This window comes from Lepus europaeus, chromosome 2 (genome assembly GCF_033115175.1).
Source record: "Lepus europaeus isolate LE1 chromosome 2, mLepTim1.pri, whole genome shotgun sequence".
NCBI lineage: Eukaryota > Metazoa > Chordata > Mammalia > Lagomorpha > Leporidae > Lepus > Lepus europaeus.
This window is the reverse complement of record NC_084828.1, coordinates 124,492,135-124,519,143: the sequence shown is the minus strand read 5'-3', so window position 1 is coordinate 124,519,143 and position 27,009 is coordinate 124,492,135. Positions and strand designations below refer to the sequence as shown.

The window sequence follows — 27,009 nt, the reverse complement described above, 5'->3', positions numbered from 1 at the left end:
CAAGGCATCACAGAAGAAAAACCGCTCAAATCTGCCAAAATTCAGACTTCTACGGAATGCAAAGATAAAAATATCTTGGCTGGCTCCACATGTAAGCCTCTGATTGTTTCTACAGCCGGCTCCAAAAGAGACTACCTCATTGGAGAGTGACAGGAGCTACCTGTGTCACTGGCTGTCAGGAAAAATGAAAAGGAAGTCTTCCTTCTGTTGTGGAGTGGAGAGAGGATTTCCCGGGCTGAATGGGCTCCTAAGGAGCCAGCCTGCCAGTATTTGAACTGCTACTTAAATTGATTAGTGGGAATTATATTAAAAAAACATCAAGCTAGCCGGCGCCATGGCTCAACAGGCTACTCCTCCGCCCAGCGGCACCGGCACACCAGGTTCTAGTCCCGGTCGGGGCGCCGGATTCTGTCCTGGTTGCCCCTCTTCCAGGCCAGCTCTCTGCTATGGCCCAGGAGTGCAGTGGAGGATGGCCCAAATGCTTGGGCCCTGCACCTGCATGGGAGACCAGGAGAAGCACCTGGCTCCTGCCTTCAGATCAGCGTGGTGCGCTGGCCGTAGCGCGCTGGCCATTGCGCACTGGCTGCGGCGGCCATTGGAGGGTGAACCAATAGCAAAGGAAGACCTTTCTCTCTGTCTCTCTCTCTCATTGTCCACTCTGTCAAAAAAAAAAAAAAATCATGCTAATCCATGTACTGGAGCAATTGTTGGCTCTGTGCTTTTTTTGAGGAAATTTCAGAGAATGATGGAATCTTAACCAAAAAAAAAAAAAAGCAAACAAACAAATCTTACTTCCCTATAGATGGTAAGGTAACATTTTTAATCAAAATATACGTGTATGTACACACACACACTCATATTCTGTTGTTTTTCAGCCAGTTGCTAATGCCATGGCGACAGAAAGATGGAATTTAGATTTTCATTGCTGTCATGGTCTGTATAAAAATGAAGCAACAGAGTGCCAGTGAGAAGTGTGGATTTTGTTATCTATGCCTTGATTTGCAGTGTCATTGCTTGATGCTCTGGCAATGATACACAAAACTTTGCTTATATGTCTAGAAATAAACATGAAATTGGACACTCTGCAAGTAGAGTACTATGCACAATATTATCTAATATAAAAGACAGATAAAGGTACAGTCACAGTGCTACTATTTTACAATGAGGCTATCAAAGATTGCTATTGAATAAACACCACCAATTCTTTAAAATTCAAGGTTCTTTCCATTAAGACAGAGCTTGAGAATTGCCCAAGAGGCAAAAGCCTTCATAATGAAAGTCTGTCTATTTCCAGGATGTGTTACACTTTAAAGGAATAGTTGTTAAATTTCTTTAAAAGCCAAGACACTTTCAAATTTACTTCCTTTCTCAGAAATGGTAAAGAGATCAATAGCCTGCCAATCTTGTCATTTTTTTTCCTTTTGGCTAGGTTACCAGCAAGGTGAGAAAGTTGAACTGTGCGTCAAATTTATATGCACAAGGTATGCATGGCTGAGTTGTTATTAACTTGAACCTGGTGCTGAGCGATATTAATGCTGTGGTGACAGTCATGGTTAATTCATCTCCGGGGGTCTCCAAAGAAAAGTGCTCACTCGGTGTGCTGCCCCCCAACCTTCCCTCTCCTGCCTCCAGAATTTGCTGAGAACAGGGTAGAGAAGTAGCAATTCAGCCTAAGTAGGAATGGTTTTTTATGCTTTTGAAACAGATTTCACACACACACACACACACACACACACCTCTCTACTCAAAGCCATTTACTTCTCTTTCTTGGCAGAGCGGAAACAGAGAGAGGATTGTCAAGAAAGCACATTATTGAAGGTGAGTGCTGCTGCTTCAATGTTACTTCTGTGTGTGGGCTCCTGACTCAAGAAAGGTGTCAACCAAATAGCTGCCAACACAATGGAGGAGAGAAAAAGAATCTGATAAGAACAATCAACAAAGTTTCTTCCTGGAGTTCAGTACAGGGCTTGCAGAGACACAGAGGGGAACATGGATGCTCAAAAGAAAAAGGCTTGGCCAGCGCCTCGGCTCTCTTGGCTAATCCTCCACCTGTGGCGCCGGCACACCGGGTTCTAGTCCCGGTTGGGGCACCGGATTCTGTCCCGGTTGCTCCTCTTCCAGTCCAGCTCTCTGCTGTGGCCCGGGAGTGCAGTGGAGGATGGCCCAAGTCCTTGGGCCCTGCACCCGCATGGGAGACCAGGAGGTCTCCAGCGTCCATTTGGAGGGTGAACCAACGGAAAGGAAGACCTTTCTCTCTGTCTCTCACTGTCTAACTCTGCCTGTCAAAAAAAATAAAAAAAGAAGGAAAAGGCCAAACATCTAGAATATTGCTCATTTATAACCATGACTAATATTAATAAATCACTCCCATAAGACTATCTGAAGCAGATTTTATTAAGATATAATGTACATGCCTTAAAAGTTAACCAATTTAAATTGTACAGTTGATTACCTCTGAATGTAATTACAGAATGGAGCAAAAATCACCATCACCAAGCGTAAAAACATTTTGTCATCCCTAAGAGAGACTTTGTGCCCAAAGAAGTCACTTCTTCCTTCCTCACTGCCTCTCATGGTCCCAAGCAACTAGGAATCTTTTTTTGTCTAGAAATTTGACAAGTTTGGACATTTCATATAAAAGAGATGATACAAAGCATGAAATATTGTGACTGGCTTCTTTTACTTACCTACTGTCCATCCATGTAGTAGCGTGTATCAGCACTTCATTCCTCTGATTTTTGCCAAGCAATATTCCCCTGTATGGACATACCACATTTTGTTTACCCAAATACCACCTGATGTGCCTTTGGGTTGTTTCTACCTTTGGCTGTTATGAAAAACTCTGCTGTGAATATTTGTACACAGCTTTCATGGAGGCATGTTACGACCACTACACTTTTTTAAAAAGTATATTCACGTGGAAACATTACTACTGGGTATTAATTGAGACCCAGGTGCCATTGCTTTTGCAATGAAACTCAAAACTTTGTATAGTTTAGAAATTAACAGGAAATGCATGAAGCAGCCTGTGAGAACTACTATTCTCCTTCAGTGAGAGAATTGTTAGAATGGGGAATAATGGGGGCCGGCGCCGTGGCTCACTTGGTTAATCCTCCGCCTGCTGCACTAGCATCCCATCTGGGCACCGGGTTCTAGTCCCAGTTGCCCCTCTTCCAGTCCAGCTCTCTGCTGTGGCCCGGGAAGGCAGTGGAGGATGGCCCAAGTGTTTGGGCTCCTGCACCCGCATGGGAGACCAGGAAGAAGCGCCTGGCTCCTGGCTTTGGATCGGCACAGTGCACCAGCCGTGGTGGCCATTTAGAGGGTGAACCAACAGAAGGAAGACGTTTCTCTCTGTCTCTCTCTCACTGTCTAACTCTGCTTGTCCAAAAAAAAAAAAAAAAAAAATGGTTCTAGTATTCAATCATTTAATTTAAAAAGGAGGCTTTTGAAGTCAAAAATCATAAATGGGTACTTACGTTCGTTCTTTTGTGTGCATTTTTTAAAAAGATTTATTTTATTTATTTGAAAGAGTTACAGAGAGAGGTAGAGACAGAGAGAGAGGTCTTCCATCTGCTGGTTCACTCCCCAGATGGCCACAACGGCCGGAGCTATGCCAATGCGAAGCCAGGAGCCAGGAGCTTCCTCCTGGTCTCCCATGCAGATGCAGGGGCCCAAGGACTTGGGCTATCTTCTACTGCTATCCCAGGTCATAGCAGAGAGCTGGATCAGAAGAGGAGCAGCCGGGATTAGAACCAGTGCCCATATGGTTGCCAGCACTTCAGGCCAGGGCGTTAACCCACTATACCACAGTGTTGGCCGCATTTGTGTGCACTTTTAACAATAATTATATTTTTCCATTGTCCCCAAAGTTTTTTATGAGTTTGATGTTTCTTACTAACTGCCTTTAACACAGTTGTAGGCCTATGGGCTTACAAATCAGACATATGTTTGATCATGTTCCAACTCTGTCACTGATGAGTTGAGTGACTTTGTACAAATTACTTAACCCCACTAAGCCTCAGTCTCTGAGACTATAAAACAGACTGTAAATATTCTTACCTCACAGGGTTACTATATGGGGATTGAACTTAGACAAACCACATTGAGCGTCATGTCCATCACATAATAAACTTTTTTGTCATCATTATCACCATCCTCACCATCCTCACCACCACTATTGCTCTTCTAAGTGCATTCGCCCTCAGTCTGCGTTCTGTGGCTAAGGACACTCTTTCTTAAGGAGGTGACATCCGAGGCTACCACAATGAATGAGGGCTTTCTAGCACCAGAGAAAGCTTGCAAATTCCTTGCTCAAACAGAATCCATTCTCAGGCCTTAGTGCCTAATTTTATTTTATTTTATTTGAGAGGCAAGAAGACAGAAACAGCTAGTCAGAGATCTCCCATCTACTGATTCACTCCCCAGATGCCTGCAATAGCCAGGGCTAAACCAGTCTGAAACCAGAAACAAGGAACTGTATCCAGGTTTTCCAAGTGGATGGCAGGGACCCAACTACTTGAGCCATCACAGGCTGCTTCCCAGGGTGTACATTAGTAGGAAGCTGGAATGGGGAATGGGTCCAGACTCAAGCCCATGCATTCCAATATGGTATGTGGACATCCCAAGCAAGGCTCTTAACAGCAAGGCCAAACACCCACTCCTTAGTGTCCAGTTTGACACTAACGTCAGACCCAACCTAACTCATGGCTATATCTTCTCCCACAGAATTTGTCAACAAGAAGTAACTCAGAGGGCTGCTGGAAAAGTTTTGGGTTTCTTGTTTTGTTTTGCTTTCTTCTCTTTTTTTCTGAACCTTTTTGATTAGAAGAGAGAAATTCAGAAAATGGTTCACACTGGTAATCAACAGACACAAAATCAAAGAGAAAAAGAACGGCAACAGTCTTCCCCAGCTATCTATTGCTTTCACGTCTGTGGATGTGTGTGCAGAATTTTAGAATTCTCTCTCTGTCTCCAATCTATTTTCTCCAGGCTTCATACAACTTAATAGAAATTCCCTCTTAATTTCATCTCCTTTAAATAAGTCAGGAATTCTCTTAGGGACTAATCTCTCAGGATGGCTAAACCAGTTCAACTGAAATTCAAGATGACCCAGATTCAAACTTTAACATGAAATTGCAAACTTTTGGGATTGAGGAAGAATTGGGATCATTTACTGCTCTGTAGCTATTGTTGGTGTGATTTTGCGGTTGACAGTTTCAGCCAAAGACGACGGCTCGTGAGTACAAGAAAGGCGGCTCAAAGAATATTTCTAGGCCAGCTGAAATTAAAAAGTGAATTTTATGGACATGCAGGGACACGAGATTTCTAAAACCAAAATAAAGGCTGAAAGGTTTACAAAACATCATCCTTGGTTTCATTAGTATTTGTTCTTGATGAAGGGGACCTAGTTTAACCGCAGAGATTCGTGTACACCTTAAGCTTGAGTAACACTGTTAAGAGCCCACGTCATGTAGAGTTCAGCCCACCCCATGTGCTTGCTAACCTTGACCTCCCGAGCTGGTTTTACAGCATGCAAAATGAGTTTTGCTTGTGCAGAATATACTTTGGGGAAAAAAAAAAAACTGAGATGAAAAGCGTTTTTAATAAGCCCAAAGTCCTTGGCTTACATCCACTTTGGAATATCATCTCCATAGATTCACGAGGAAGCAGAAGAAATTTCACTAATAGGTTTTATTACATCTGCTTAGAATTCCAAGGTCCTTTCAAGGCTCTAAAATTCTACTTATTCATTCAGTCATTTCACAAACAGTCATTAAGCCCCAACTCGTGCCAATGTAAGAATTTAGCAGATCAAATTCCTTTAGTGCCTGACAGAATAAGAAAATTGTTTACGGGCTTTCACAGTCAAAAGCTGTGTCCACGCCTACATTTGCCTATCAGAGAAGCAACAGTTTGGTTGTGTAATTCCAACGACAAACCCACTGTCACGTTGTAGGAATAGCAGAAGGAAGCAATCTGTGAATGGTCTGCTTCAAACACCCCAGTGAATAACGGTAAACCCTACCCTCAGAAACTTAAAAAAAATTATGATTTTTCTATTAAAAATAATTTTTAAAGAAATGGCAATGAGTGTGGCTTAGCACCTTCTGAATTACCGGGAGTGGTTTTGGTACAGCAGGTAAGATGCTGCCTGGGACACCCACATCCTGTATTGGGGTGCATAGATTCAAGTTCCAGCTCTACTTCTGTTCCAGCTTCCTGCTAGGGCTCATCCTGAGAGGCAGCAGGTGATGGCTTGAGTGCTTGGATCACATGCAGGAGACGAGATGGAGTTCCTGCCTCCTGGTTTTGTTCTGGCCCAATCCTAGCTGTTGCCAGCATTTAGGAAGTGAACCAGTAGATGAAAGATTTCACTCTCTCTTTCTCTGTCTCTCTGCCTTTCAAATATGGTGATTTAAAAAATCAAAATAAATGGATTCACTATAAGATTCCTTTTCAGGGCACCATGTTCATGTAAACTTACATCACCCACCCAAAATAACCATGCTTTATAATGGGAGGCACAGTTCCATATGTGATTCTAATACAGTGCAACCTTGAGAAAAAGAAGCAGATCTGTCTCGAATTTTCGCTGAGAGATCTGCTGAAAAGAAACTAAAAATTACATAAGAAAAAAAAAGTACATTATTTAAGGCGACATTTTCTTTCAAGCCAGATAGGGGAGTGGGTATGTGGTAGATGTGAAAGGCCACAACCTAGCCTATTTGAATAGAATCCTTGCAGAGTCGTTTGATGATGGATTTCCTGGTTTCTACACCATTCAACCTGCCACACTGAACACCAGACCCACCTCAACCCGTGCCAATCTGCTTAGCTTCTGGAATAGGTGTATTTCTTTAAAAACTTGTGAAATAGGATAAAGTTGAACTAAGGCTCACTTTCTAAACAATATGGTTCCTGTTCAACTGCAGAACCTAAAGAAAAATGAGCTTAAATTTCTTTTTACTGTCCTCACTTTCTTGAAAGCAATTTTCTTTACATAATTTATTATCCTGTGGGCTTTTGAGAGATGGCCAGTTAACATCTAGTTATCTCCTCACGGTCAGAGAGGTTTCTCCTGCTTCTCTTTGCATTTACCCCCCACCCCCAGGCCGTGGGTCGGTGCCCAGGGACTGGCTAACGTCAGAAGTGCCTTCTGCAAGTGCCCTTGCATTCGCTACCCTTGAGCACTTACCTCCTTAGGTTTTGATTACACCCCCACTCCTGTCTGGAGCCAAGGTTAATGCATTTTTGCATGTCTACTTAAACTTAAAACAATGCCTGGCCCCCAGCCAGTGCTCAACAAACACTTGCTAAATGGAGATAGAACATGACTGCTTGTTGGTTGGAGCTAAACCCTAAATGGCTCTTAAGGAGACCATTGTTGATCATGTCTTTCTATTCCTATGATGGACCTGTTCCTACAAGATTAATGCACCCAAACAGAAAAGGGCAAGGCTACCTGATTGGATTTTCAGCCACAGGAGAGATCAAAGCAGAAAGGCTATCTTGCTCCCTTTTATCTTTGGGTGGATAAGGAACAGGCTGTGAGAGGCTAAGGACATCTGGAGGTCATTCAGGCCCACCCAAATGACTACCCTTGGTCTCAAACCCTTGCCTCACTCACCTCCCTTGAACCCAAGAGCAGTCCATCCAGCTGCCAAAGCTGAGCGTGGGTGATTGATGTGCCACCTCGACCTAACCCAGATCCCATCCCTCCCTGCAGCCAGCTTTGTTCCTCACTTCCTCATCTTAGGAACAGTCACCTCCCTTGTCAGGCCAAGCACCGAAGAGTCTCCCTTGATGCCTTCCAGCTCTGCATCCTGTGTCCAGCACACCCGCTGGTCCTCTTCTTCTGACTTGTGAGTGGCAGCCCCAGTCTCCGGTGCTGCTCTGACTCTTCTTCCCCTACAGGCAGAGCCATCAGTTCCATCCAGAAAACTCAGGTTACCGCCTCCCACCTCCCCCTGAGTCCCTTCCCCTTTACTCCCCACCACTCTCTTGCCACTTGCCAATGTTTCTAAACTTCACATAGAAGAAAATCCAAAATCCATGCCCAAACTTTCAGAGTGAGTAGCTAGCCGGTGTGTCTTATGGATACAAAGCTGGAGTAGGGATGACCGGCAGACACAGCACACCGTTTCTTATATTCTCACATGAGTACACTAGAGTCTTTGCCCAAAATCAAGACAGAGTATGAGGAATAACCAAATCCAACGAGACTTGCCTTCATATCAAGTCCGTGTCATTACAGGCACACATTATAACTTTGAACAATGACCTTAGGCCAGTATCTGCTTTCCATGTGCACTCTTGGCTCCTTAGGGATGAAGACTGTGCACCTGTAAACCCAGAGTCTGGCACAGTGGCAGGATCAAATTGGAACCTAATTCATATTTGTGGCATGGAATAGTCAATTACTCAAGCCATGATTAGCTCATGAAATACCTGATCATGCAGCCTTACAACTGTGCCAAGTAAGCCATAGCTTCCTCACCTACTTAACTCTCAGCCCACGTGGAGCTGTTTGGAAGAGGCAGAGTGGAAAGGGGGTCATGATCAGAAGGACGGACATTTGTTTCCAGTGCCAGGCTTGGGCCAGAACTCAGTGAATGCCTCCCTCCAAAACCAGGGGGTCCAGTGAAAATGGGGAGCGTTTAGTCTTTGGCTCTCTCCCTCTGAACATTTCCAGACGTGAACCCCGCGGTATGATTAGCACACTAGATCTCTGTAGACCCTTCCACAGCACTCTGGATCAACGATTCTGAAGATCTAAGTACTCTTAGACTGTAGCCCCGCAGCAGGTTAGACAGTAGAGTCACAGGAAGAAAAGTCAAAGCACCCAAGGGAGAGAGCACGCATGTTAGAGTACACATTTCCAACCTTGCAGACCTTGGGATTCTTGTTTGCTTGCTTGGCTATCCCCTTTCCTCCTCCCTACACACATATCACATGGCTCATGTCACAGCCTTTGTTAAGGTAAACTTAATTTCAAGCTGCTTCTTGAGACAGCTGGTGATACCCAGGACCGGAGACTCTCGACAGTTTTGTAGGAGCAGGCATTCGACCTCCTGACACGTGGCTGTCCCCATCTCTTCAGCAAGGCTTCTAAGAAGCCACCTCCCCTTCACAGACAACGGAAAATATTTCCGGAACTATATTCAAGCATTCCATTTTCCCATCAGCAAAGTAACTGTGGCTGGCTGATAAACCAGTTTGAAAAATCAAATTTAAATGAGCCAAATTTAAATTTATAAGAGCCTCATTTAACATGCAATTAATTTTATGCCTGTAATAAAAAGAGAAAAATCTCCGGTCTTCTCAGGGAATTGCAGAGGCTGATAAGGAAATTCGGTGCCTCATGAAAATGAGATAAAATGGCTCCTGAAGACGCCATCCTTGGTTACATAATATTCTATACAATACATTCTATTTCAGGGAAGTATTAATTTTACTGAAATTAATTTTTTCTGAGTCCTCATAGAAATATGACGAAATGCTTAGAGCTGACAAACAGGCTGTTGGTTCTAGAATTTTTTGTGTGTGTTCTCACTCTCTCCTTCCTATTACCTCCTCTTCGTGTTTTCGTTTATTGCTGAAGAGGAGGAAATGATAGAAATGATGGGGCTCAGCTATATTTCAGATTCTTTAACCTTTGCTCCAGTTAATAAAATGTCACATAAACCCTTTGCTTGCTAACCTCTTTATTTTACTATTAAACCCATGTGTACACTAAATGAGGTTAAAGCAATCGTTTATTTCTGATTTATGTAAATGTAATGGGTTGATGAGTAATAAAACTAGCTCCATCCCACTATAAGTCCATTAAGTAATTCAAAACATGAATATTAATTTGCATCTTTCAAGAAGAAAAAGTAAACTCTTAAAAGAGACACTACTTTTTATTTATTTATTTATTTATTTATTATTTGAAAGGCAGAGTTATAGATAAACAGAGAGAGAGAATCTTCCATCTGCTGGTTTACTCTCCAAATGGCAGCAACAGCTGGAGCTGGGCTGATCTGAAGCCAGGAGCCAGGAGCTTCTTCCAGATCTCCCATGTGGGTGCAGGGGCCCAAACACTTGGGCCATCCTCCGCTGCTTTCCCGGGAGCATTAGCAGGGAGCTTTATCAGAAGTGGAGCAGCCGGGACTTGAACTGGTACCCATAAGGGATGCAGGCACTGCATGCAGTGGCTTCACTCACTGCGCCAGCAGCAGCAGCCCTTGGTTTTCATTCTAAGCCTTGTTTCTGGATGTTGCCACACATGAGTCACGGAAGATCGTTCCAAGGGATGTGTTGTCCAATGGCAATGCCAGTCACTGAAGAAGTTCTAAGACTTCTCTTTGTTCAGGCAAAGTCAGCTCTGATATATTTTTAAATGGGTTTGAGGGCCAGTTGACACATCATTGTAGACAATGTATTTTTGAAACTAATCCAATGCGTTTTTTAAAAGTAGCTTCATGAAGGAAACCAAATGTTAATACTTTCTAATAGTGCTCATATTTGGATTTTTTTGGGTTTTTCCTGCTTCTGCTCAGGATTGAAGGGCTCCCTCCAGCGGCTGCAACTGGAGTACGTGGATGTGGTCTTCGCCAATCGCCCAGACAGTAACACCCCCATGGAAGGTGAGTGAGGTAACTGGACGCGAGGCCCCAGAATTGTTGAGTGTAGCTTGGGGGTTTGCTCACCCGCAGTAGGAGGTCGCGAGGCCCCAGAATTGTTGAGTGTAGCTTGGGGGTTTGCTCACCCGCAGTAGGAGGTGAACTATGTTGAGACTGGTCTGACTGAATAGGGAAAATCAAACCCTGAGAGACACCTTCCAGGCTCAGTGTTCACCCCGCAACCAGCGCTCTACAGCCAGCAGCTTCGAAGGCGCTGGCGTTGTGCCTCCCACATTTCAGGCTTCATTGCTCCCAGAGTCATCTCACTTTTGTGATTTCATCATCTAAAAAATAAATAAATAAAATCTATAAGACAGGGAATTTATAACCCAGCCATCATTAGTCTGGAGTGAGGTCTTTGCATTGATTGTGACCCTAAGTCTGAGTAGTTTCTGGTCTGCGATGACTTGGGCTAAGTGTGGTCACAAAGCAAAGGTTTTACAGGAAGAACGATTTCGAAATAAGATCCTTCCATGGAAAGAGCGATTTCAAGGCAAGCGCCTTCGTTGCAGTGTGGTTGTTTCATTCTTGAGCAACTGCAATAGTTGTCCCCCTTCTGTTCCTGCTGTTCCAGGCTTCTTTCTGCGGAAACTTGCAGAACCTTCTGGACACCAGGTTTTCTCTAATACACACTTGTTTACAAAACCTGCCTAGGGTTCTTGAGTTTGGAAGGGTGAATTAAAAAGGGTGTTTCAGTCCACCGAGGCTTATAATCATATGGAATATCACTTACGTGAGGTGATGGAGGACAAAACTGTTGGGAGAAAGGAAGAAAAAGGAATGCTTTGGTTACTTGAGTTTTACAATATGATATAGATTAGCATTTTTCAAAGAATTAGAACAGTGTAAAATCCACACAAAACTACCCTGTAAGTAATTTCCTGCTTGATGAGTCACAAGGTAGCTCAAGATCTTGAAATCAATGAGTTTCTGTGAAGATTTCTTCTTGCTGTATGATATAGAATGGTTACGGAAGCTATGGAAAAGTACAAATGATTGAAGAAGTGCATGAGTACATACGGATTTTTCTAGGTAGAATTTCTGACCGTAAAAACTGTTGTGGAAGTTATTTTCCTTGCCATTTATATCTTTCCTAACTACAGAGCTATGGGAAATATATACATTTTTATAACTAATTTTCTCCTAGAGTTTTCTACTTTCTTAATTCTGGGTAAATTGGGAATGTACTATAAAGCATATCCATGTTGGAAATGATCAATAGAAATGACATTAAAATGCATATTTTGGTCAAAGAAAAGATTGATGTTTAATAAAGCAAGACATAGACATTTTATTAGTATAAGAACTATACTGCAAGGAGAATGTGATGTCACAAAATAGTTAATGATACATTAAAACAGAAGTGTCAAAAAAAATGTCGTTTAGTGAAATCCATGGAAGACTGCACTTGCTTCACAATGAAGGTACCCCGTGACTATTTTCCTCTCTAGGACAGGGTCCTTTGCAATGATAGCATGCATGGGACAACAAGGTATCTGGGATTTTTTTGGTATCCTTTGTCCCCTCTCTCAAACAGCAAACACAATTTGCATTTCTTCTAGAAAAGAAGGAAGAAATCTTCAATTAGGAGCCAGCCCATGTGATACTAACAAGCTAATATTATGTCTTACATAAACACTAAGTGTTGAAAATTATTAGAAAGGAGTTTCAAAGTATTAAACAGTAGATTGCTGTTTGATGAACTTTGTAACTGCAGAATTGTCTAACCTCAGCTAGAATCAGAGAAAATGTGTATTTTCCCCAAGTTTCATATATAAAATTCAATAAAGCAGAATAGGAAGCCACTTGATCATGAGTCAGGTCCAAGTTCAGAAGCATAATAAAGGGTGGCAAGCAATGGAGATTTGCACCTGCTGATAAGGTCGAGGAACACGGTGTTTTGTGGCCCAGCAGCAATCCGCCTCCTTAGGGTAGAACCAGGCTGCTCCCCCTCACCCAGCGGGCCCTCCAAGCTGCGAGGTTTTTTCAGAGGACTTCACAGGGACTTCTGCAGACGTTCTCGTGAAGGACTTCCTCTGGACTGAAATAGCTTCTTTGTGTGTTTCTCTGCCTTTCAGAAATGTATATCCCCAAGCTTGGTTTAGTCGTTTGTTCCAAGGCAGGCCCTATTGAAATGCCAGTTTGAGAGTAGTGCCTGAAAACACGCTCTCTACACAGAAGAAAGTACAGATCTGGGACTAAAGAGTTGAAATAGGAAATAAAGAATCAGGGATTCCCAGGTGGGACTTGGCTGCATTTACTCCTCAACAAAATGCGGAAAATGGTAACTGAGCCGTCTCTGGATGCTGTGTTGCTAAGATTTTTTTGCCAACCAGACATGTGTGTGAACTTAAGTTGTTCATATACAGTAAGCTCTACCTTATGAAAGAAAGTAGTACTTCTAAAAACAATAGTTAAACAAATATTACCAATAACTGAAATGACTCTTGCAACCCTACAGTAACTTTCTTTAGTCAGTGTTACTCTACAGTCTTTAATTGTTCAATTTCTGCCCTAAATATGATGACAAAGCCATCATCACACCGCACTACACCCCTGTTCTGGTTTTTTTGGTAATGCCGGGAAAATCTTAATCTCATTCATATACTTTTCTTGTTTCAACAACTCACATTGGTTATTTTAGCCTCAGTTGCATCCAATCCTGTCTAAGATTCAGTGACACAATGATTGCCAAGCACATATTGTTGAATTTTCATGTGAAGTCTACACATGAGTGTACTTCAAAAAAATTCATGGGAAACTATGGATTTCAAAATTACTTTGCACCAAAAATAAATGTATATTTTAATTCCATCTTTCTGTTAATCATTTGAAGTATCCTCATATATTAGACCCTTAGCACTTGTGGATCATTTTTATTTGTTTAAACCATTCCTTGTCTACTCCAGGAAGCCACAATATATGCAACCTTTCATTTTGATCAGACACCTATTTTATTTCCCGGGGGATCAAAAGCACTTCCAAATGAGGGAGCCCAGCCCCAACGGAGTACTAATTCTTCACCATTGATCCCGAGTAGAATTCAAATGCTTGGGAACGCTGAACAATCCACATGCAAACGTCAAGTGTCATGTGAGCCCACATTGGGTATCTATCTCCAAGACACATTTTAAACCACCTCCATCTAAATGTGATTAAAATGTCATCTCCATTCATGTGATTTGTACCAAGAGCTAATGTTAATTGGGAGCATTTCTAAAATAAACCAAGATGAGTTGCATCAAGTTTATACATATCATATAGCAGCCAACAGAGCCAGGACAAGATGAGCTGCAGCCTCTCGTTCATAATGTATCGGCATTGACTATCCAATTAGTTGTTGCCTTCCCTTCTTCCTTAGAAAATCGATAGACAAAAAGGAAGTTCTCTCAAGAGAATGGCTGTAAATTCTAAATACACAAGCAGTAGAGAAAGGAGTGAGACATTTCCTTTGCAATCCCTGGGGAATACAATTACACATTTTAGGGCTCTGGGAAGATGTTCCCGACAACAGAGGGGCACTTGCGTACTTTTTCCTCTGTCCTTCTTGTTTATTTTTCTGGTTCACCTAGTAGTAAGTCATTTTCTTTCACAGCATCTGCCATGCCATCTGTCTCTGCTACAATATCTGGCAACGATGGCATGTTTTCCAATCCTGGAAAAAAATCAGCCCCACATCCCATTTCTTCTTTCTCATGACACTGTATCCTTCCCTGCAAAGTCACTAACTTGTGCTCTACGGAACGCATATGCCTCATTTCCTCACTTTCATAGATTCTCAACATGTATTTCAAAACTCTTGAGCCCATTGGACAGAAGAATGTTTAGGGTACCTTGAGTCATGCCGGACATGGATAAATGGAGAGCATTTGTGTCTGAAGGATTGAGCGAGGAGTTTTTGGATTTGGCTTGCTTTCATTCCCAAGTCCCAGGCTAATTTCTCTATCTGTTCTCTTCTTGCTGCTCCAGGGAGGAAATAATTGAGCATGACTGTGGTCACAATAGGAGGCTGAAAACCTTGAACCGCTTGAGAATAATAGCAAAGAGAGGGAGCCTTTCTAGTTTACATTGCTTTAAAGGGGAGGGGGGGACACTAATTTCTGGGTCTGTGATTATGGTGATCTTAAAAATTAACTTAAATTTTAATTAATTTTTAATTTGAAAAATATTTGGAATTGAGATTTCTTACTTTTCATTTATGGCTTGTTGCCTAAACAAGTTAATCTCATAGAATTCCTGAGGTAGTAAATATTATTCGCACAGTAGTTACAGTTCAAGGTATTTGTTTTTCCTGCTAGCAAGTTTGTAGATATAAAATAACCCAGATGTCTTAATTTTAAATAAAAAGTGGTAAGAACAAAGTTAGCTTTACCTCATTCCCATATCAGCTTGTCGAACAACTCATTCCATAAAGATTTCTTTCTCTCTAAACCATCTTTTAAGTGTTGGCGCATGCTAGCAGGAATCTATGAGTATTCCAGAATCTAGGATATCCAATGAACTCAGAAACCAGAAAATATTACAGCATCCAAATTTTCTATATTTTATCAATTCCAGAATACTGAGCTAAGATATTTAACTTTCAAAGTGTTGTTCAATTTCTTTAAAATTCATTCATTTATTTAAAAGTGTGATACAGAGAGAGGGAGAGAGAAAGATCTTCTATCCACTGGTTCATTTCATGCAACAGCCAGGTCTGGGCCAAGACAAAGCCAGGAGCCAGGAGCTCCATCTGGGCCTCCCATGGCAGGGGCCCAAGCTTCCCAGGCACATTAGCAGACAGCTGGATTGGAAGCAGAGCAGCCAGGACTCCAAACAGCACTCCGATGTGGGCCACAGTAGTTTTAAACAAAAATTTAATCAGTAAAAACCTAGAAATATCATTTAACCATGCCAATGTAGTCTTTCTGCCTCTCTCTTTTATAATCTTCTCTGAAAGTTACTTTCAACCTTTCCCAGAAAACTTAAGAGCAGAAAGAAAATTTTTGCAAGTACTATAACATCACTATCCAGTAGAAATATAATGAAAGTTATGTATGTAATTTAATTTTCTATCCCCATTAAAAAAGTAAAGGTAAGATTAATTATAATATTGTACAATCAATGTAGAAATTATTAATGAGTTATTTTACTTTTTTCCATACCAAGTCTTTGAAATCTGTTGTGCACATCTTAGCTTGGACCAGCACATTTCAAGTGCTCAGTAACCACATGTGGCTACTGGTTGAAGCTTCAGACCCTGGCTTGGCTCCCTACCAGAGCGTGTGCTTAAGGCAGCGCTCACTCCTCTGAGGCTGTTCCTTGCCCGAAAGCGGAGGTGACACGTGAGTGAATCAGCAGAGTAGGTGCAGCGCCTGCCTCACAGCTGGGCACACACTCCTAAGTCCTGATGACGCACATACATCTAAGCCTCCCCCTTGTCTGCCTCTCTCCCCGGAGGCAACCAAGGGAGAAGTCCAAGGCCCGGAACCACAACACAGCGGCCCTCCTGCAGTCAACCAGGAATCAAGCCACAGGGTTGGCAATGAATTTTCTTCTAACTTATTTTTTTTTTAAGAAATTTGTTCTGAAACCCTTCATGCCCCTTAAATTGATTTGACCATAAAATTTCCAAGGTTAATCTGTTCAGCCTAAAAAGTTACCTTATGCCTGTGACTTTTTTGTCAAAACCTTCTCTAGAAAAAGCTCAGTGATGGAATTAATTCACTGGATCGCCATTTGCTGAGAACTTACTATGTGCTAAGCACTGCTCTGAGCATGGGAGAAGCAAAAATCCCATGCTTACAGAAAATGCATTCTTGCTGGGGACACAGACAGAAGTAGTAAAAAAGCCTCATTAGATCGTGATCATAGGTGTGGAAGAAAAAAAAAAAACAAATCCTGGGAGGGGGCAGGAAGCTATGAGGTCTGATTGTGAGATATGGTGACCCAGGAAGGTCTAACTGACAGTGGAGGAAGGAAAACAGGATGGCATCCCAGCAAATAGTATGCCTGTGGTTTTACAGCCTCATGAACCCTAATGAACTCCGCCTTTCCATTACTAGCCAACTGATCACAGGCAAGTTATCTGACCTCTCTCCTCCGATTTCCCTATCCATAAAATGCAGACGGCAGTGTCTACTCGGTAGTGCTGTCGTGGGGATCATTTGAGAGCATGTATATAAAATGCTTAGGGTGTTGCCTAGGACGCGGTAACCCCTCAAAACATGAGGGCTGTCCTTTTTTATTGTTTGCACAGTCCTGCTGTAAGCTTTTCTTGTGGGAAATGACCCTGATGCTGTGGGAGTCTCCAGGTTATCCTATAGGTTTCAACAAAAGACACACACAACAAATTAAGATGCCTGAATCGCATGGTGTATCAAATCAACTGAAAGGAATCCTGAGAAGAAAGGTGGAAGAGAAAGGGGCAGTTAAAGCAACTAGGCTAGACTACACTACCACTGACCTAGATCTTGGGACACACAGACCTCATGTGGCCTGTTCTCCCTGTCTGATGCATTGGCCTTCCCCCATGGTGGTGTCAGATTGAAATTTGAGCAAAGGGGCTCAACAGAGAGTACCTGGGTTGGTAGTACACTTGCTGTACCAGAGAGACTCAGAGACAAGCCCTCCTGGCCACCCAGTGGCTAATCATTTAGTCTGATGGAAGCTAAGGACTGCATTTCTTGTGCAAAGGATTTTTGAAGCCAGAATGGTGCTCATCAAATCGTTGTCTGATTGAAGACCTCGTTTAAGTCCCCCATGTGTCTCCTGTGTATTTGGCGTTTTTCAAAATTGCAGCTGGATATGCTGTGAATGTCACATCTTTCCATCCCCTCCCTCTCTGTGTTCAGCACACACATCCCTCCTTTGTGGCTCCTGTGACCCACGGGTTACTCATCCACTTCATTTACCAAGCATGTTATGTAAATTCTGCCCATGTCTCACTTGCCGCTTGCTTCTCCTGTAGTTTTCATGTGTCTTTGCTTCTCTTACTTCCTTAAGCAGACTGCATAATCTTGAATACCACCGTGAAGGCACATGGCAGAGTTCACCACTCTTAGTTGCTGGCATTCTGCCTCGGGTCTGAAAGAATCTTCTAGGGCCTTCGAGAGTAACAGAGGCCCACAAAGCTCCAAATGTGGATCATGCTGACATGCACCTGTCAAACGCAGAGCGCTGGTTACCAGATTATCTTCTTCAACTATGTTCCACAGTTGAGAGTGATGAGGAGACTTAGAAAAGCTCCCTCTCCTATAGCACGCTGAGAAGTTAAGATTGCCAAGACTGCAGGAAATAGGTGAAAAATTGGCTTTAGAGAGAACGATATTCCAGAAAACTATTTGACATCATCTGGTGTTTTATTTCGTGCTTTCTTTGAAAATCCTAAGTCTCAACCTCATTCCACAAACTGCTCACAAAGGAGAATCCCAAAAGAATATGCTTATACTCTGTGCAGTCTAGCTATTTCCTACACACACACACACACACACACACTTTTTTTACTTTTTTCTTTTCCCAGCAGTAAAGGAGGAAGCGATTCAGTCCCTAGCATTGGTGAGACACAACAGGAGAAAAAGGGTGGGTCCCACGTACTTCTTCCCAAATGCGTGGACCCCACGTGGTTCAGAAAGAGTTCAGTCCCCTTGTTCCCTTAAGTCGTTTTTAATTCAGGGAACAAGAAGAGCATGAGAGAGAACGGAGACCACTTTGCTCGCCCCAGCTGTCAGGTGAAAACGCCGAGCCACTTAGTAGTCGGCTGTGGGTTTGTGACATGTGCACTTCCTGTTTCTGTGTGAGTTGGCTCGTCCCTGAAAGATCGCTGGACTTGTGGCAGGGTTGAGCTCCACATTCTGAAGGCATGCCGACTCAGGCTCCTGGGAGTTGTGTCTCTGCGTGGCTCGCTGTGCAGTGTGATTGCTGTGCAGTAACATGCAGCCTAGGCTGGGCCGGGTGGGCCGGGGGCCTCCGCAGCCTGTTGGTGCAGTGTGGCGCTGGGACAGCTTCTGGGCTGCTGATGTAATCGGTGAGCGGGTCTACATGTATTCAGTCGGTAAGGAGAAGCAAATACTATCAAGTCTGTCGTAATTTCTGAACAAACGGACGTCATCAGAGAATGGACAGTTTTGTGAACCCTCGTGGGTATCCCGCATGTGTGATGAGGAAACCTGGAGGCCCAGGCTGCTGCCCTCAGGTGTGAGAGCTGTTGTTCCACTTCCCAGGACTCCTCCAGTCTTTGTGAAGTGGGAAGAACCAGAGTATGACACGTCCTAGCTATTGTCACCATTGCTATGAAGATACAACGAGATGATTTACGTGCCCCCTACAGATATTCTGGGCTTGGAACAGACATCATTCACACTTTTAGGCCTACACAGGCATGATAAGATGTAATAGCTGAAGTTTCAGGCAAATACCAAGGCACAACTGCGATGAAATTTGAGAAAGAGGCGACAATCTCTGTTCATTTACTGCCAAAGGACATGGGCAAGAGCTTATTCCAAACTTTTTTCTGTTTTTGTCTCAGCAGTAAGTGAGGTTGTAAAGTGTAGTGAAGAGAATGCGCCTGACGGGCCGGGCAGGCCCCTCAGCAAACATGTGAGAGCACAGCCTGCGTTCAGACCGGAGCTCTTACAGCTGTGGGCCCGCTGCTTCTCCTCCCCACCCCCTCTACTGGGGTACGGCTGGACTGCTTCCAAGCTTTCCACTACTCCGAGAAATTAAAAATCTATGGAAGAGTTGAAAGAATAAACGTTCATTACTTTTCATCTACTTTTACCAAATTGTGATGCATTTGCCTTTATTTTGCCCTCTCTTACTCTCTCTCTCGTCACATTTCACCCATAAAACCTTCTCTGGTAACTCCTAAGGACAAGATATTCTCCTATATGAACACAGCCAATCATTACACTCAAGAAACATAGCATTGATATACTAGTATCTTCTAACATACAAGCCATATTCCAATTTCCTGTATACAGTATACTTGATTTAATGAAGACTCTCAGATGTCTTAGTTATCATGGCTATTTAATCTTTTTTAATCTAAAACAGCTCCTGCACTGTTGTTTTTTCTTTAATGACATTGACTTTTTTTTTTAAAACTCCAGGCTTATTGTTCTGGAGAATGTCTCTCAATGCGGAGTTGTCTGATTGTTTCCTTATGTTTAGATTAAGATGACACATTTTTAATAAGAAGACTACACAAGTGCTGTTGGATGCATCTCAGTGTCCGCCCCCTAGGGCACGGGGTGCAGAGGGTGGCCCTGTGTGCCCCTGTTGGTCATGATAAGGTCGGTTGGATGAGATTCATTGGTTTCTCCACTCTGAAGTCAGGGCAATGGTTGTAATGGATCAGCAGCCTAGGGCATAGTTCCTTGAGACCATGTGAATGGCCTGGTCCCCCTCCATCTCATTCTAGTCCCCACCCAAGATCCCTGCCTGTGTCCTCTCTTACAGTGGATGTTGCAAGATGATGATTCTTTAACTCCCTTAGCCCTTCTCTATTAGTCTGTGAGCACAAGAGGAGCTTGCTCTGCCCTCTCTGGAGCACCCTCACTGGCTGGAAGACTAGGACAGCTGTGAGAGGAGAGAAGAGCTAGTGAGCAGGGTGCACGTGAAGTGAGCTGTGAGCTCCATGCACCCCTAACGGGGGACACGTCTTCTCCTTCACCAGAGCCCTACTTGGGCTGTGCTGTGTTGAGGCACTTAGATGGTTTAAAACATGGCACCCATGGCGGAGGAGGGAAATTAGGAGTGGGGAGGTGCTGGGGGGGTGCTGCACTCCTGGGGCTCACAGGGAGGCCACCTGTGCGCATTTCCACCGTTGTCCAGGGCAGACTGGAGCTAAGAAGGCAGGAAAGGGGAGACAGAAAGTCAAGAAATCGAGACACTCCCCAAAGCTGAGCCCCTGCCTCCTACTGCAAACCCCTAGCATAAGCAGGCCCCAGCTTAGGAGAGGGAGAAGAATGTGGGCTTGAAGTGTGGATTGAGATTTGTGGAGGCTGTGTTTCTGACCTCAAATGACCTCTATTAGCCAAGAGTGGGCAGAAAAGCTGTAGGGACATTCATTCCTGCTGAATGTAGAGAGCCAACTGGGGGCATAAAAAAAGACAGAGAGAGAAAGAGGGAGGGAGGGAGGGAAGGAAGGAAGGAAGGAAGGAAGGAAAGAAGGACGGACAGAAGGGAGGGAAGGAGGGAAAGAAGGAGGAAGGAAAAAAATCAGGAAAGAAGGGGGAAATGATAACATTATTATAGCCATGTTTGTTCCACCTGTTAGTTGTGTACATTTAAATACCGCATTTTAAGTCTATCAAACTTAAACTACATATGCAAAAAAATTAACTCGTCTATTAGTTTCAGAAAACAAATTTATTTGCCAGAAAATTTCATTTAGATCAGTGTAACTGGAAGTGTAGGAAAATCTTCTAGGTTTAAGATTCGAGTCACCGCAAATTGCAGAGGAAGGCACCTGGTCGCTGCACAGAATGTGCACATCATCCACAGGCAGTGCTGTCCCCCACCACTGTCACCCACATGAGCCCTGCTCATGTGTCACTTCTACTTCCAGGAGTCATTGTCAACGTCCAGTACCAAAAGACAAGGTATACCACAAAGCTTCAACCTCTTCGGTTTGGAATTTAATCATCCTTTCTAAAAGTCTCCTATTTAAGTTTTCTTTCTTTTAAATTCTGCAAAAGGAGCTTGTATTGTGACTAGCTTCGGTGAAGTCAATCACACAAAATCAATGATAATTAAGTAAAACACTTTTAGAGTTAACTTTTCAAAATCCAAATACAGCCAGCCCAGAATTTACTTGTACAAGAAAAACAGTTTTGTTTTGTTTGCTTTGTTTTGTTTTGTTAATGGCCAGCAATGAAAGGGATGGGTATAGGGAAGCAGTAAGGAGGGGAAGAAAGCTTAGGCTCACCAATATTCTTCTTTATGTGGGCACACGAAAAAGAGTGTATTGTATCCTTGGCTTTGAAACTGGAAGCGTATTTTATAATAAAACAAACCCAATTGCCACCTAAAGTGAGGATTTTTATCCAATAACTAGAGAGAAAAGCCCATAATACATCAGAATTTACCAAAAAAATTAACAGAAAGCAAAAGAAGGTGACATAGAGATCAAAAAGAAAAGAAAATTCAGGGAGGAAAAAAGGATGACATTTTGTTTCTTCCAGTTATTTCTCCCACTCCCTTCTTGAGCACAGTTCAAATTTGCCAGACTCTTTCTCAAAAATACAACTGAATACATTTTAAATGTGACCATATAGCTCTTGGGAGAGGCCAGAGAAGAACATGGCAGAGCACAGACACTCAGACCCAAAGCCTGGTTCTCTCATTCATTCAGATTCAACTAATGAACACTTATCAAGTACTTACTGACATGGACAAGGGAACAAATCAAAGATCCCCACTCTTGGGGCCGGTGCTGTGGCATAGCGGGTAAAGCCCCTGCCTGCAGTGCCAACATCCCATATGGGCGCCGGTTCTAGTCCCGGCTGCTCCACTTCCAATCCAGTTCTCTGCTGTGGCCTGGGAAAGCAGTGGAAGATGGCCCAAAGCACCCATGTGGGAGACCCAGAAGAGGCTCCTGGCTCCTGGCATTGGATTGGCCCAGCTCCAGCCATTGTGGCCATCTGGGGAGTGAACCAGCAGATGGAAGACCTCTCTCTCTCTCTCTCTACCTCTGTCAATCTGTAACTCTGCCTTTCAAATAAATGAATAAGTCTTAAAAAACAAAACAAAACAAAACAAAAATCCCCGCTCTTGTGGGACACATTCAAACTAGCAGAGGAGATAGGAAACAAACTGTAAGTTAACAAAAATTAAATTATACAGAATGTTAGAAGGTAATAGATGTTATGTAACAACAAGAAAAAAAAAAACCCACATGAGTAAAGCAGGGTGATAAAGGTGTGAATGCCCAAGAAGTCGGGTTGGAAAGGGGTGGTCATTGAGCAAAGACAATCTCCCTGTCCCAAAATACCCCGTTCCAGGCATTTTGGTAGTGAACCAGTAAATGTGAGATCGCTCTCTCTCAACCACAATGAGGAAATAATGCCATTTTAGCTCCCTTAGCTCCCAAATACAATTTCTCGGAAGCCACTAGAAAATGTGTTTCATCAAAAAGAGAGAACAAAGCCCCATAGAGGAAGCCAGGGGCTCCACCTCCTGAAAGGAAGAAGAGAATTTCCCAGATGATGCGATGGGAAGTGCCGGGCCGACAGCTGTGCAGCAGGCAGACAGTAGCCAGTGAGGCTGTGGCAGAGGCGCAGGGCCATGGAGAGGACTCTGCGGGGAAGGCACGCAGGAAGTGAGCAGACTACAAGTGCAAGCTCGACCACGTGGCAAGATGTATGGAGAGGCGTTTTGCACCCAGTATCAAAGACTGAGCTGCAGCAAATAGAACGGAGTTGACGAAGCAATTGTCAACGAAAGGAAAATGGAAGCTTATGGAAGAAAGGAAACGTAACCTTTGAAATTACTTAGCTCAGCAGTGAGCATCAAGTTCTTAGTTATAAAAATGAAAACATGTTGAGTCATGTTTGTCTTCCTAAAATAAACTTCACTTGCTCCTGATGTGTTATTTATTTTTACTATTCTACTGGATCTAGTAAGTTAATGTTTAATTTAGGATTTTATACCTACATTCATAAACAGAATGACTCGTAATTTTCTTTTCTCGTACCGCTTTATCTAACTTCGGAGACCTTCTATTTCTTGCTCCTCTTATAAGGCCACATTACTCTATAAATAAGGAGTACTTAATACTCGCTACTCATATAATGTTATCTTTGTTGGAGAAAATTAGAAGGTGATAAAATTAGGAGGTAATAAAAAGAACAGAATCAGAAAGAGAAATCGAAGAGTCTTGAACAACACTGCACAGTATCCAGGAAGCTATTTAACTCTGAAATCTAATATGGCTAAATTTAATTACACCAACTTCCTGTGAAGTATCAAGACAGACATGAGAACCTAAGTCATTTGTTTCAGGTCCTATTGCTGATTGTGGGAGAAACTTGAACTAGAAGCCAAACCACCTGATTCCTAGCCCCAGATTCATACAAAAGAGTATATCAATAGGTCCCAATATCACTCCTCTAAGATTGTGATGGGTACATTCCATTTCAAGAAATAAGAACAAAAATAAATCAAGTTTGTCTTTTTTTTAAAGATTCATTTATCTATCTATCTATCTATCTATCTGTCTATCTATTTATTTGAAAGGCAGAGTTACAGAGAGGCAGAGGCAGAGAGAGAGAGAGGTCTTCCATCCACTGGTTCACTCTCCCCATGGCTGCAATGGCCGGAGCTGCACCGATCTGAAGCCAGGAGCCAGGAGCTTCTTCTGGGTCTCCCATGTAGGTGCAGGGGCCCAAGCACTTGGGCCATCTTCTACTGCTTTCCTAGGCCATAGCAGAGAGCTGGATCGGAAGTGGGGCTGCCGGAACTTGAACCGGTGCCCATATGGGATGCTGGCACTGCAGGCAGAGGCTTCACCTGCTATGCCACAGTGCTGGCCCTGAGTATCTTTTTTTTTTTTTTTTCACACCTGTAACATGCCCAGGACCATGCTAAGTGCTAGAAAGGAAAAAAACGGAGCAAGGACCATAACAACTTAGTTACTTCTCTTAATGTGCTGCAAGCTCATCTCTTTGGATCCGGTCAAGCTCTGTGTCTGCTTTGATCAAAATAATAAGAAAGAAGCAATGTTTGGGGCCTAGGCTTAAGAAGCTAGCATTTGCCACTTCCAGGAATTTGTAATTCTCACTTTGAGAGCCCTGAATGCCATCTGGAAACATCATTTAGAGAGAGAATTCCAAGCCGGTCATCAGCTGTGCCAGCCATGGCAGCCCCATCAGTAAATGGAGACCCTCAGATGTCCTGGCCTCTGCCAGCTCATAGGACTACAGTAATGAGAGCACAAGCAAGTGCCTGGCACTGTGCCCATCAGCCCCAAAACCGCAAGCAATCACTGCTTTAGCCACTAAGAAGAAATAAATAAAAATAAAACATAAAATGATCCCAATAATCCAAAGCTAAGCTAAAAGCAATAAGTCAAAGAGTATATGATAGGAAGCTAAGATTCTCACCTCCATGCTCGGTCAATAGATAGGTTCTTGTGAAACTGAACCTCTGCTTAAAGGGGTCACCTCTTGGGTACAGGCAAAGAGATCAAGGGACTGCTGCTCTCTGTGACTCTTCTTTAGCACTGGCTTTTTATACAGTGTGCGTGTCACATTTTGACAAAACTAAAGATCAAAGCAGTAACCACACAAACAAGGTGAAAATGCCAATGATCCTGAGTGGTCAGTGTAAGACATGAGCATGACTGCCAAACGTGCACACCCAGCACTTGGAGTTCAGAAATGCACACAACCAGCACTGGTTTTCCCAGTCAGGCTCTGTGATCAGAGGTCAGTCCATCTCTTGGAAGTAGGCCAGCTCCGGAACCCCACCTGCCACATGTGAAACAAGTTGGGTAGAGCTAGACTCCTTCCCTCAGGGCCACCAAAGTGGGCTATGCAGACAACTCATTGCAGGATGGGAAGAAACATCACCGCTTCTGTTTATCTTACATTATCCTTTTAAAAAAATTATTCATTTATTTGAAAGGCATAGCTTAGAGAGGGGAAGAGGGAGGAGAGGGGGGATGGGGTAGAGGATGAAAGAGACAGATCTTCCATCCACTGGTTCACTCCCCAAATGGCCACAACAGCTGGGATTGGGTCAGGCTGAAGCCAAAAGCCAGGAGCTCCACCCAAGTCTCCCACATAGGAAGCAGGGACCTAGGCCACGCTTGGCTGCCTTCCCAGGTGCTTTAGCAGGGAGCTGGATCAGAAGCAGAGCAGCCGGGACTCAAACAGCTCTCCAATATGGAATTCTGGTGTTGCAAGGAGCAGCTTAACCCACTGTGCCACAATGCCAGCCCTTTATACCATCCTTTTTAAAGTACCTGTCTGTTGCTTATATTTTGTTTATTTTTAAATTTTCCACTCATATAATTTCAGATCTGAAAAGTAGCAAAAAGGGTAGAAAGAGTCCTCACTGAGATTCCCCCCACATGTTAACATTATAACCACTGTGCAAGTTATCAAAATCTGGAAATTAACATTGACACAACAGTACTACCAACCTCTGAGTTTCATTCATGTGTCTCCAGTTGTTGCACTCACATCCTTTTCTGGCCCAGATCACATGCTGCAGTTGATCGCATGTGTCTTTGGCTTCCTTTAAGCTGGGTAAGTTGCTCAGTCTTTGTCTTTCCTAATACTGACCCTCCGGGTGGAGTTGTTCAGGTGTTTCCTGGAGAATCCGTTCACACTTGCATCTTGGCAGGAGGACTGCCTGAATGATGACATGGTATGTCAGGCCAGGGCTGCAGATCATCCACTGTTCCCATGACTGACGCCCTTCACCTTGACCTCTTGGTTTTAAGGTGATGCCTACCAGGTTTCTCACTGTCAAGTTACTGTCTTTCCTTTAGTAACGAGTAAGTGTATTTGAAGGAAATACTTAGAAACTAAGCAAATATCCTGTTTCCTATCACAAGGTCTTGCCTGCTTAATTTTAGCATTCATCATGATTCTTGCCTGAAACAAATACTGTTGATTTTCTATTTCCATCACATTTTCTACATTTTTTGGTTTGTGCTCTACCATAAGGAAGCTGTTAACTTGCCCCCACTTATTTATATAGTCGATTATTTATATCAATATGAACCGTGATTCTGATTTTATTCTATGGTTTATAATTTACGCAGTCATTATTTTGTTGTTAGAATGATCCCCAATGTGGCCATTTGGAATATATCTGATGCATCTTCTGTGTCCTTTTGGAAGGTCTCCATTTTCTTTTTCTTTCTTCCTTTTTTCTTTCTTTTCCTTTCTTTTCTTTCAACTCATTGGGGAGTATAATAAAAATTTGGACGAGCACTGCTCTCAATTCTGTCATTTCCTTTGCCTGGAGTTTTCCCTGGAGGCCATCCTGGTCCCCTTACCTGGCAGTCAGCACCGCTCCTTTCTCACCTGCTCAGCACTTTCCTGCCTTGGGTGGCAGGTGGTAGCTCACAGTGAAGGGCCACTCGGAAGCTGATGACCTCTTTCTCCATTCCTCTGTGCCCTCCGTCCTTCCTCTGATGGAAGAAGGTCGTGTGTGAAAGCTGCAAGGCAATGAAGGCCGAATAGGGAAGAGAAACATCTACCTTGCCGTGCCATGGTGGGGTGCCTTGTGGTCACACACATGCAGGGCAGTGTCTGTTCCAAGTGGGTGATTTCAGGAAACAGACGCGGTCCATCTCTGTTTGCAGAGGAGTTGTAGAGTTCGCATTTCGTTCTTGCGTCCTAACCTGTTA

General features: G+C 43.3%; 1 protein-coding gene across 2 annotated transcripts in view; it reads left to right on the top strand.

Annotated features, from left to right (window-relative positions):
* Positions 1 to 27,009, top strand: part of KCNAB1 (potassium voltage-gated channel subfamily A regulatory beta subunit 1) — a 409,535-nt gene that overhangs the window by 341,987 nt on the left and 40,539 nt on the right. For both annotated transcript variants that reach the window (XM_062212631.1, XM_062212632.1), the window contains exons 7-8: positions 1,775 to 1,818; positions 10,542 to 10,628. In XM_062212631.1, coding sequence (XP_062068615.1) covers positions 1,775 to 1,818; positions 10,542 to 10,628 — 131 coding nt within the window. The remainder of the gene's footprint in view (positions 1 to 1,774; positions 1,819 to 10,541; positions 10,629 to 27,009) is intronic.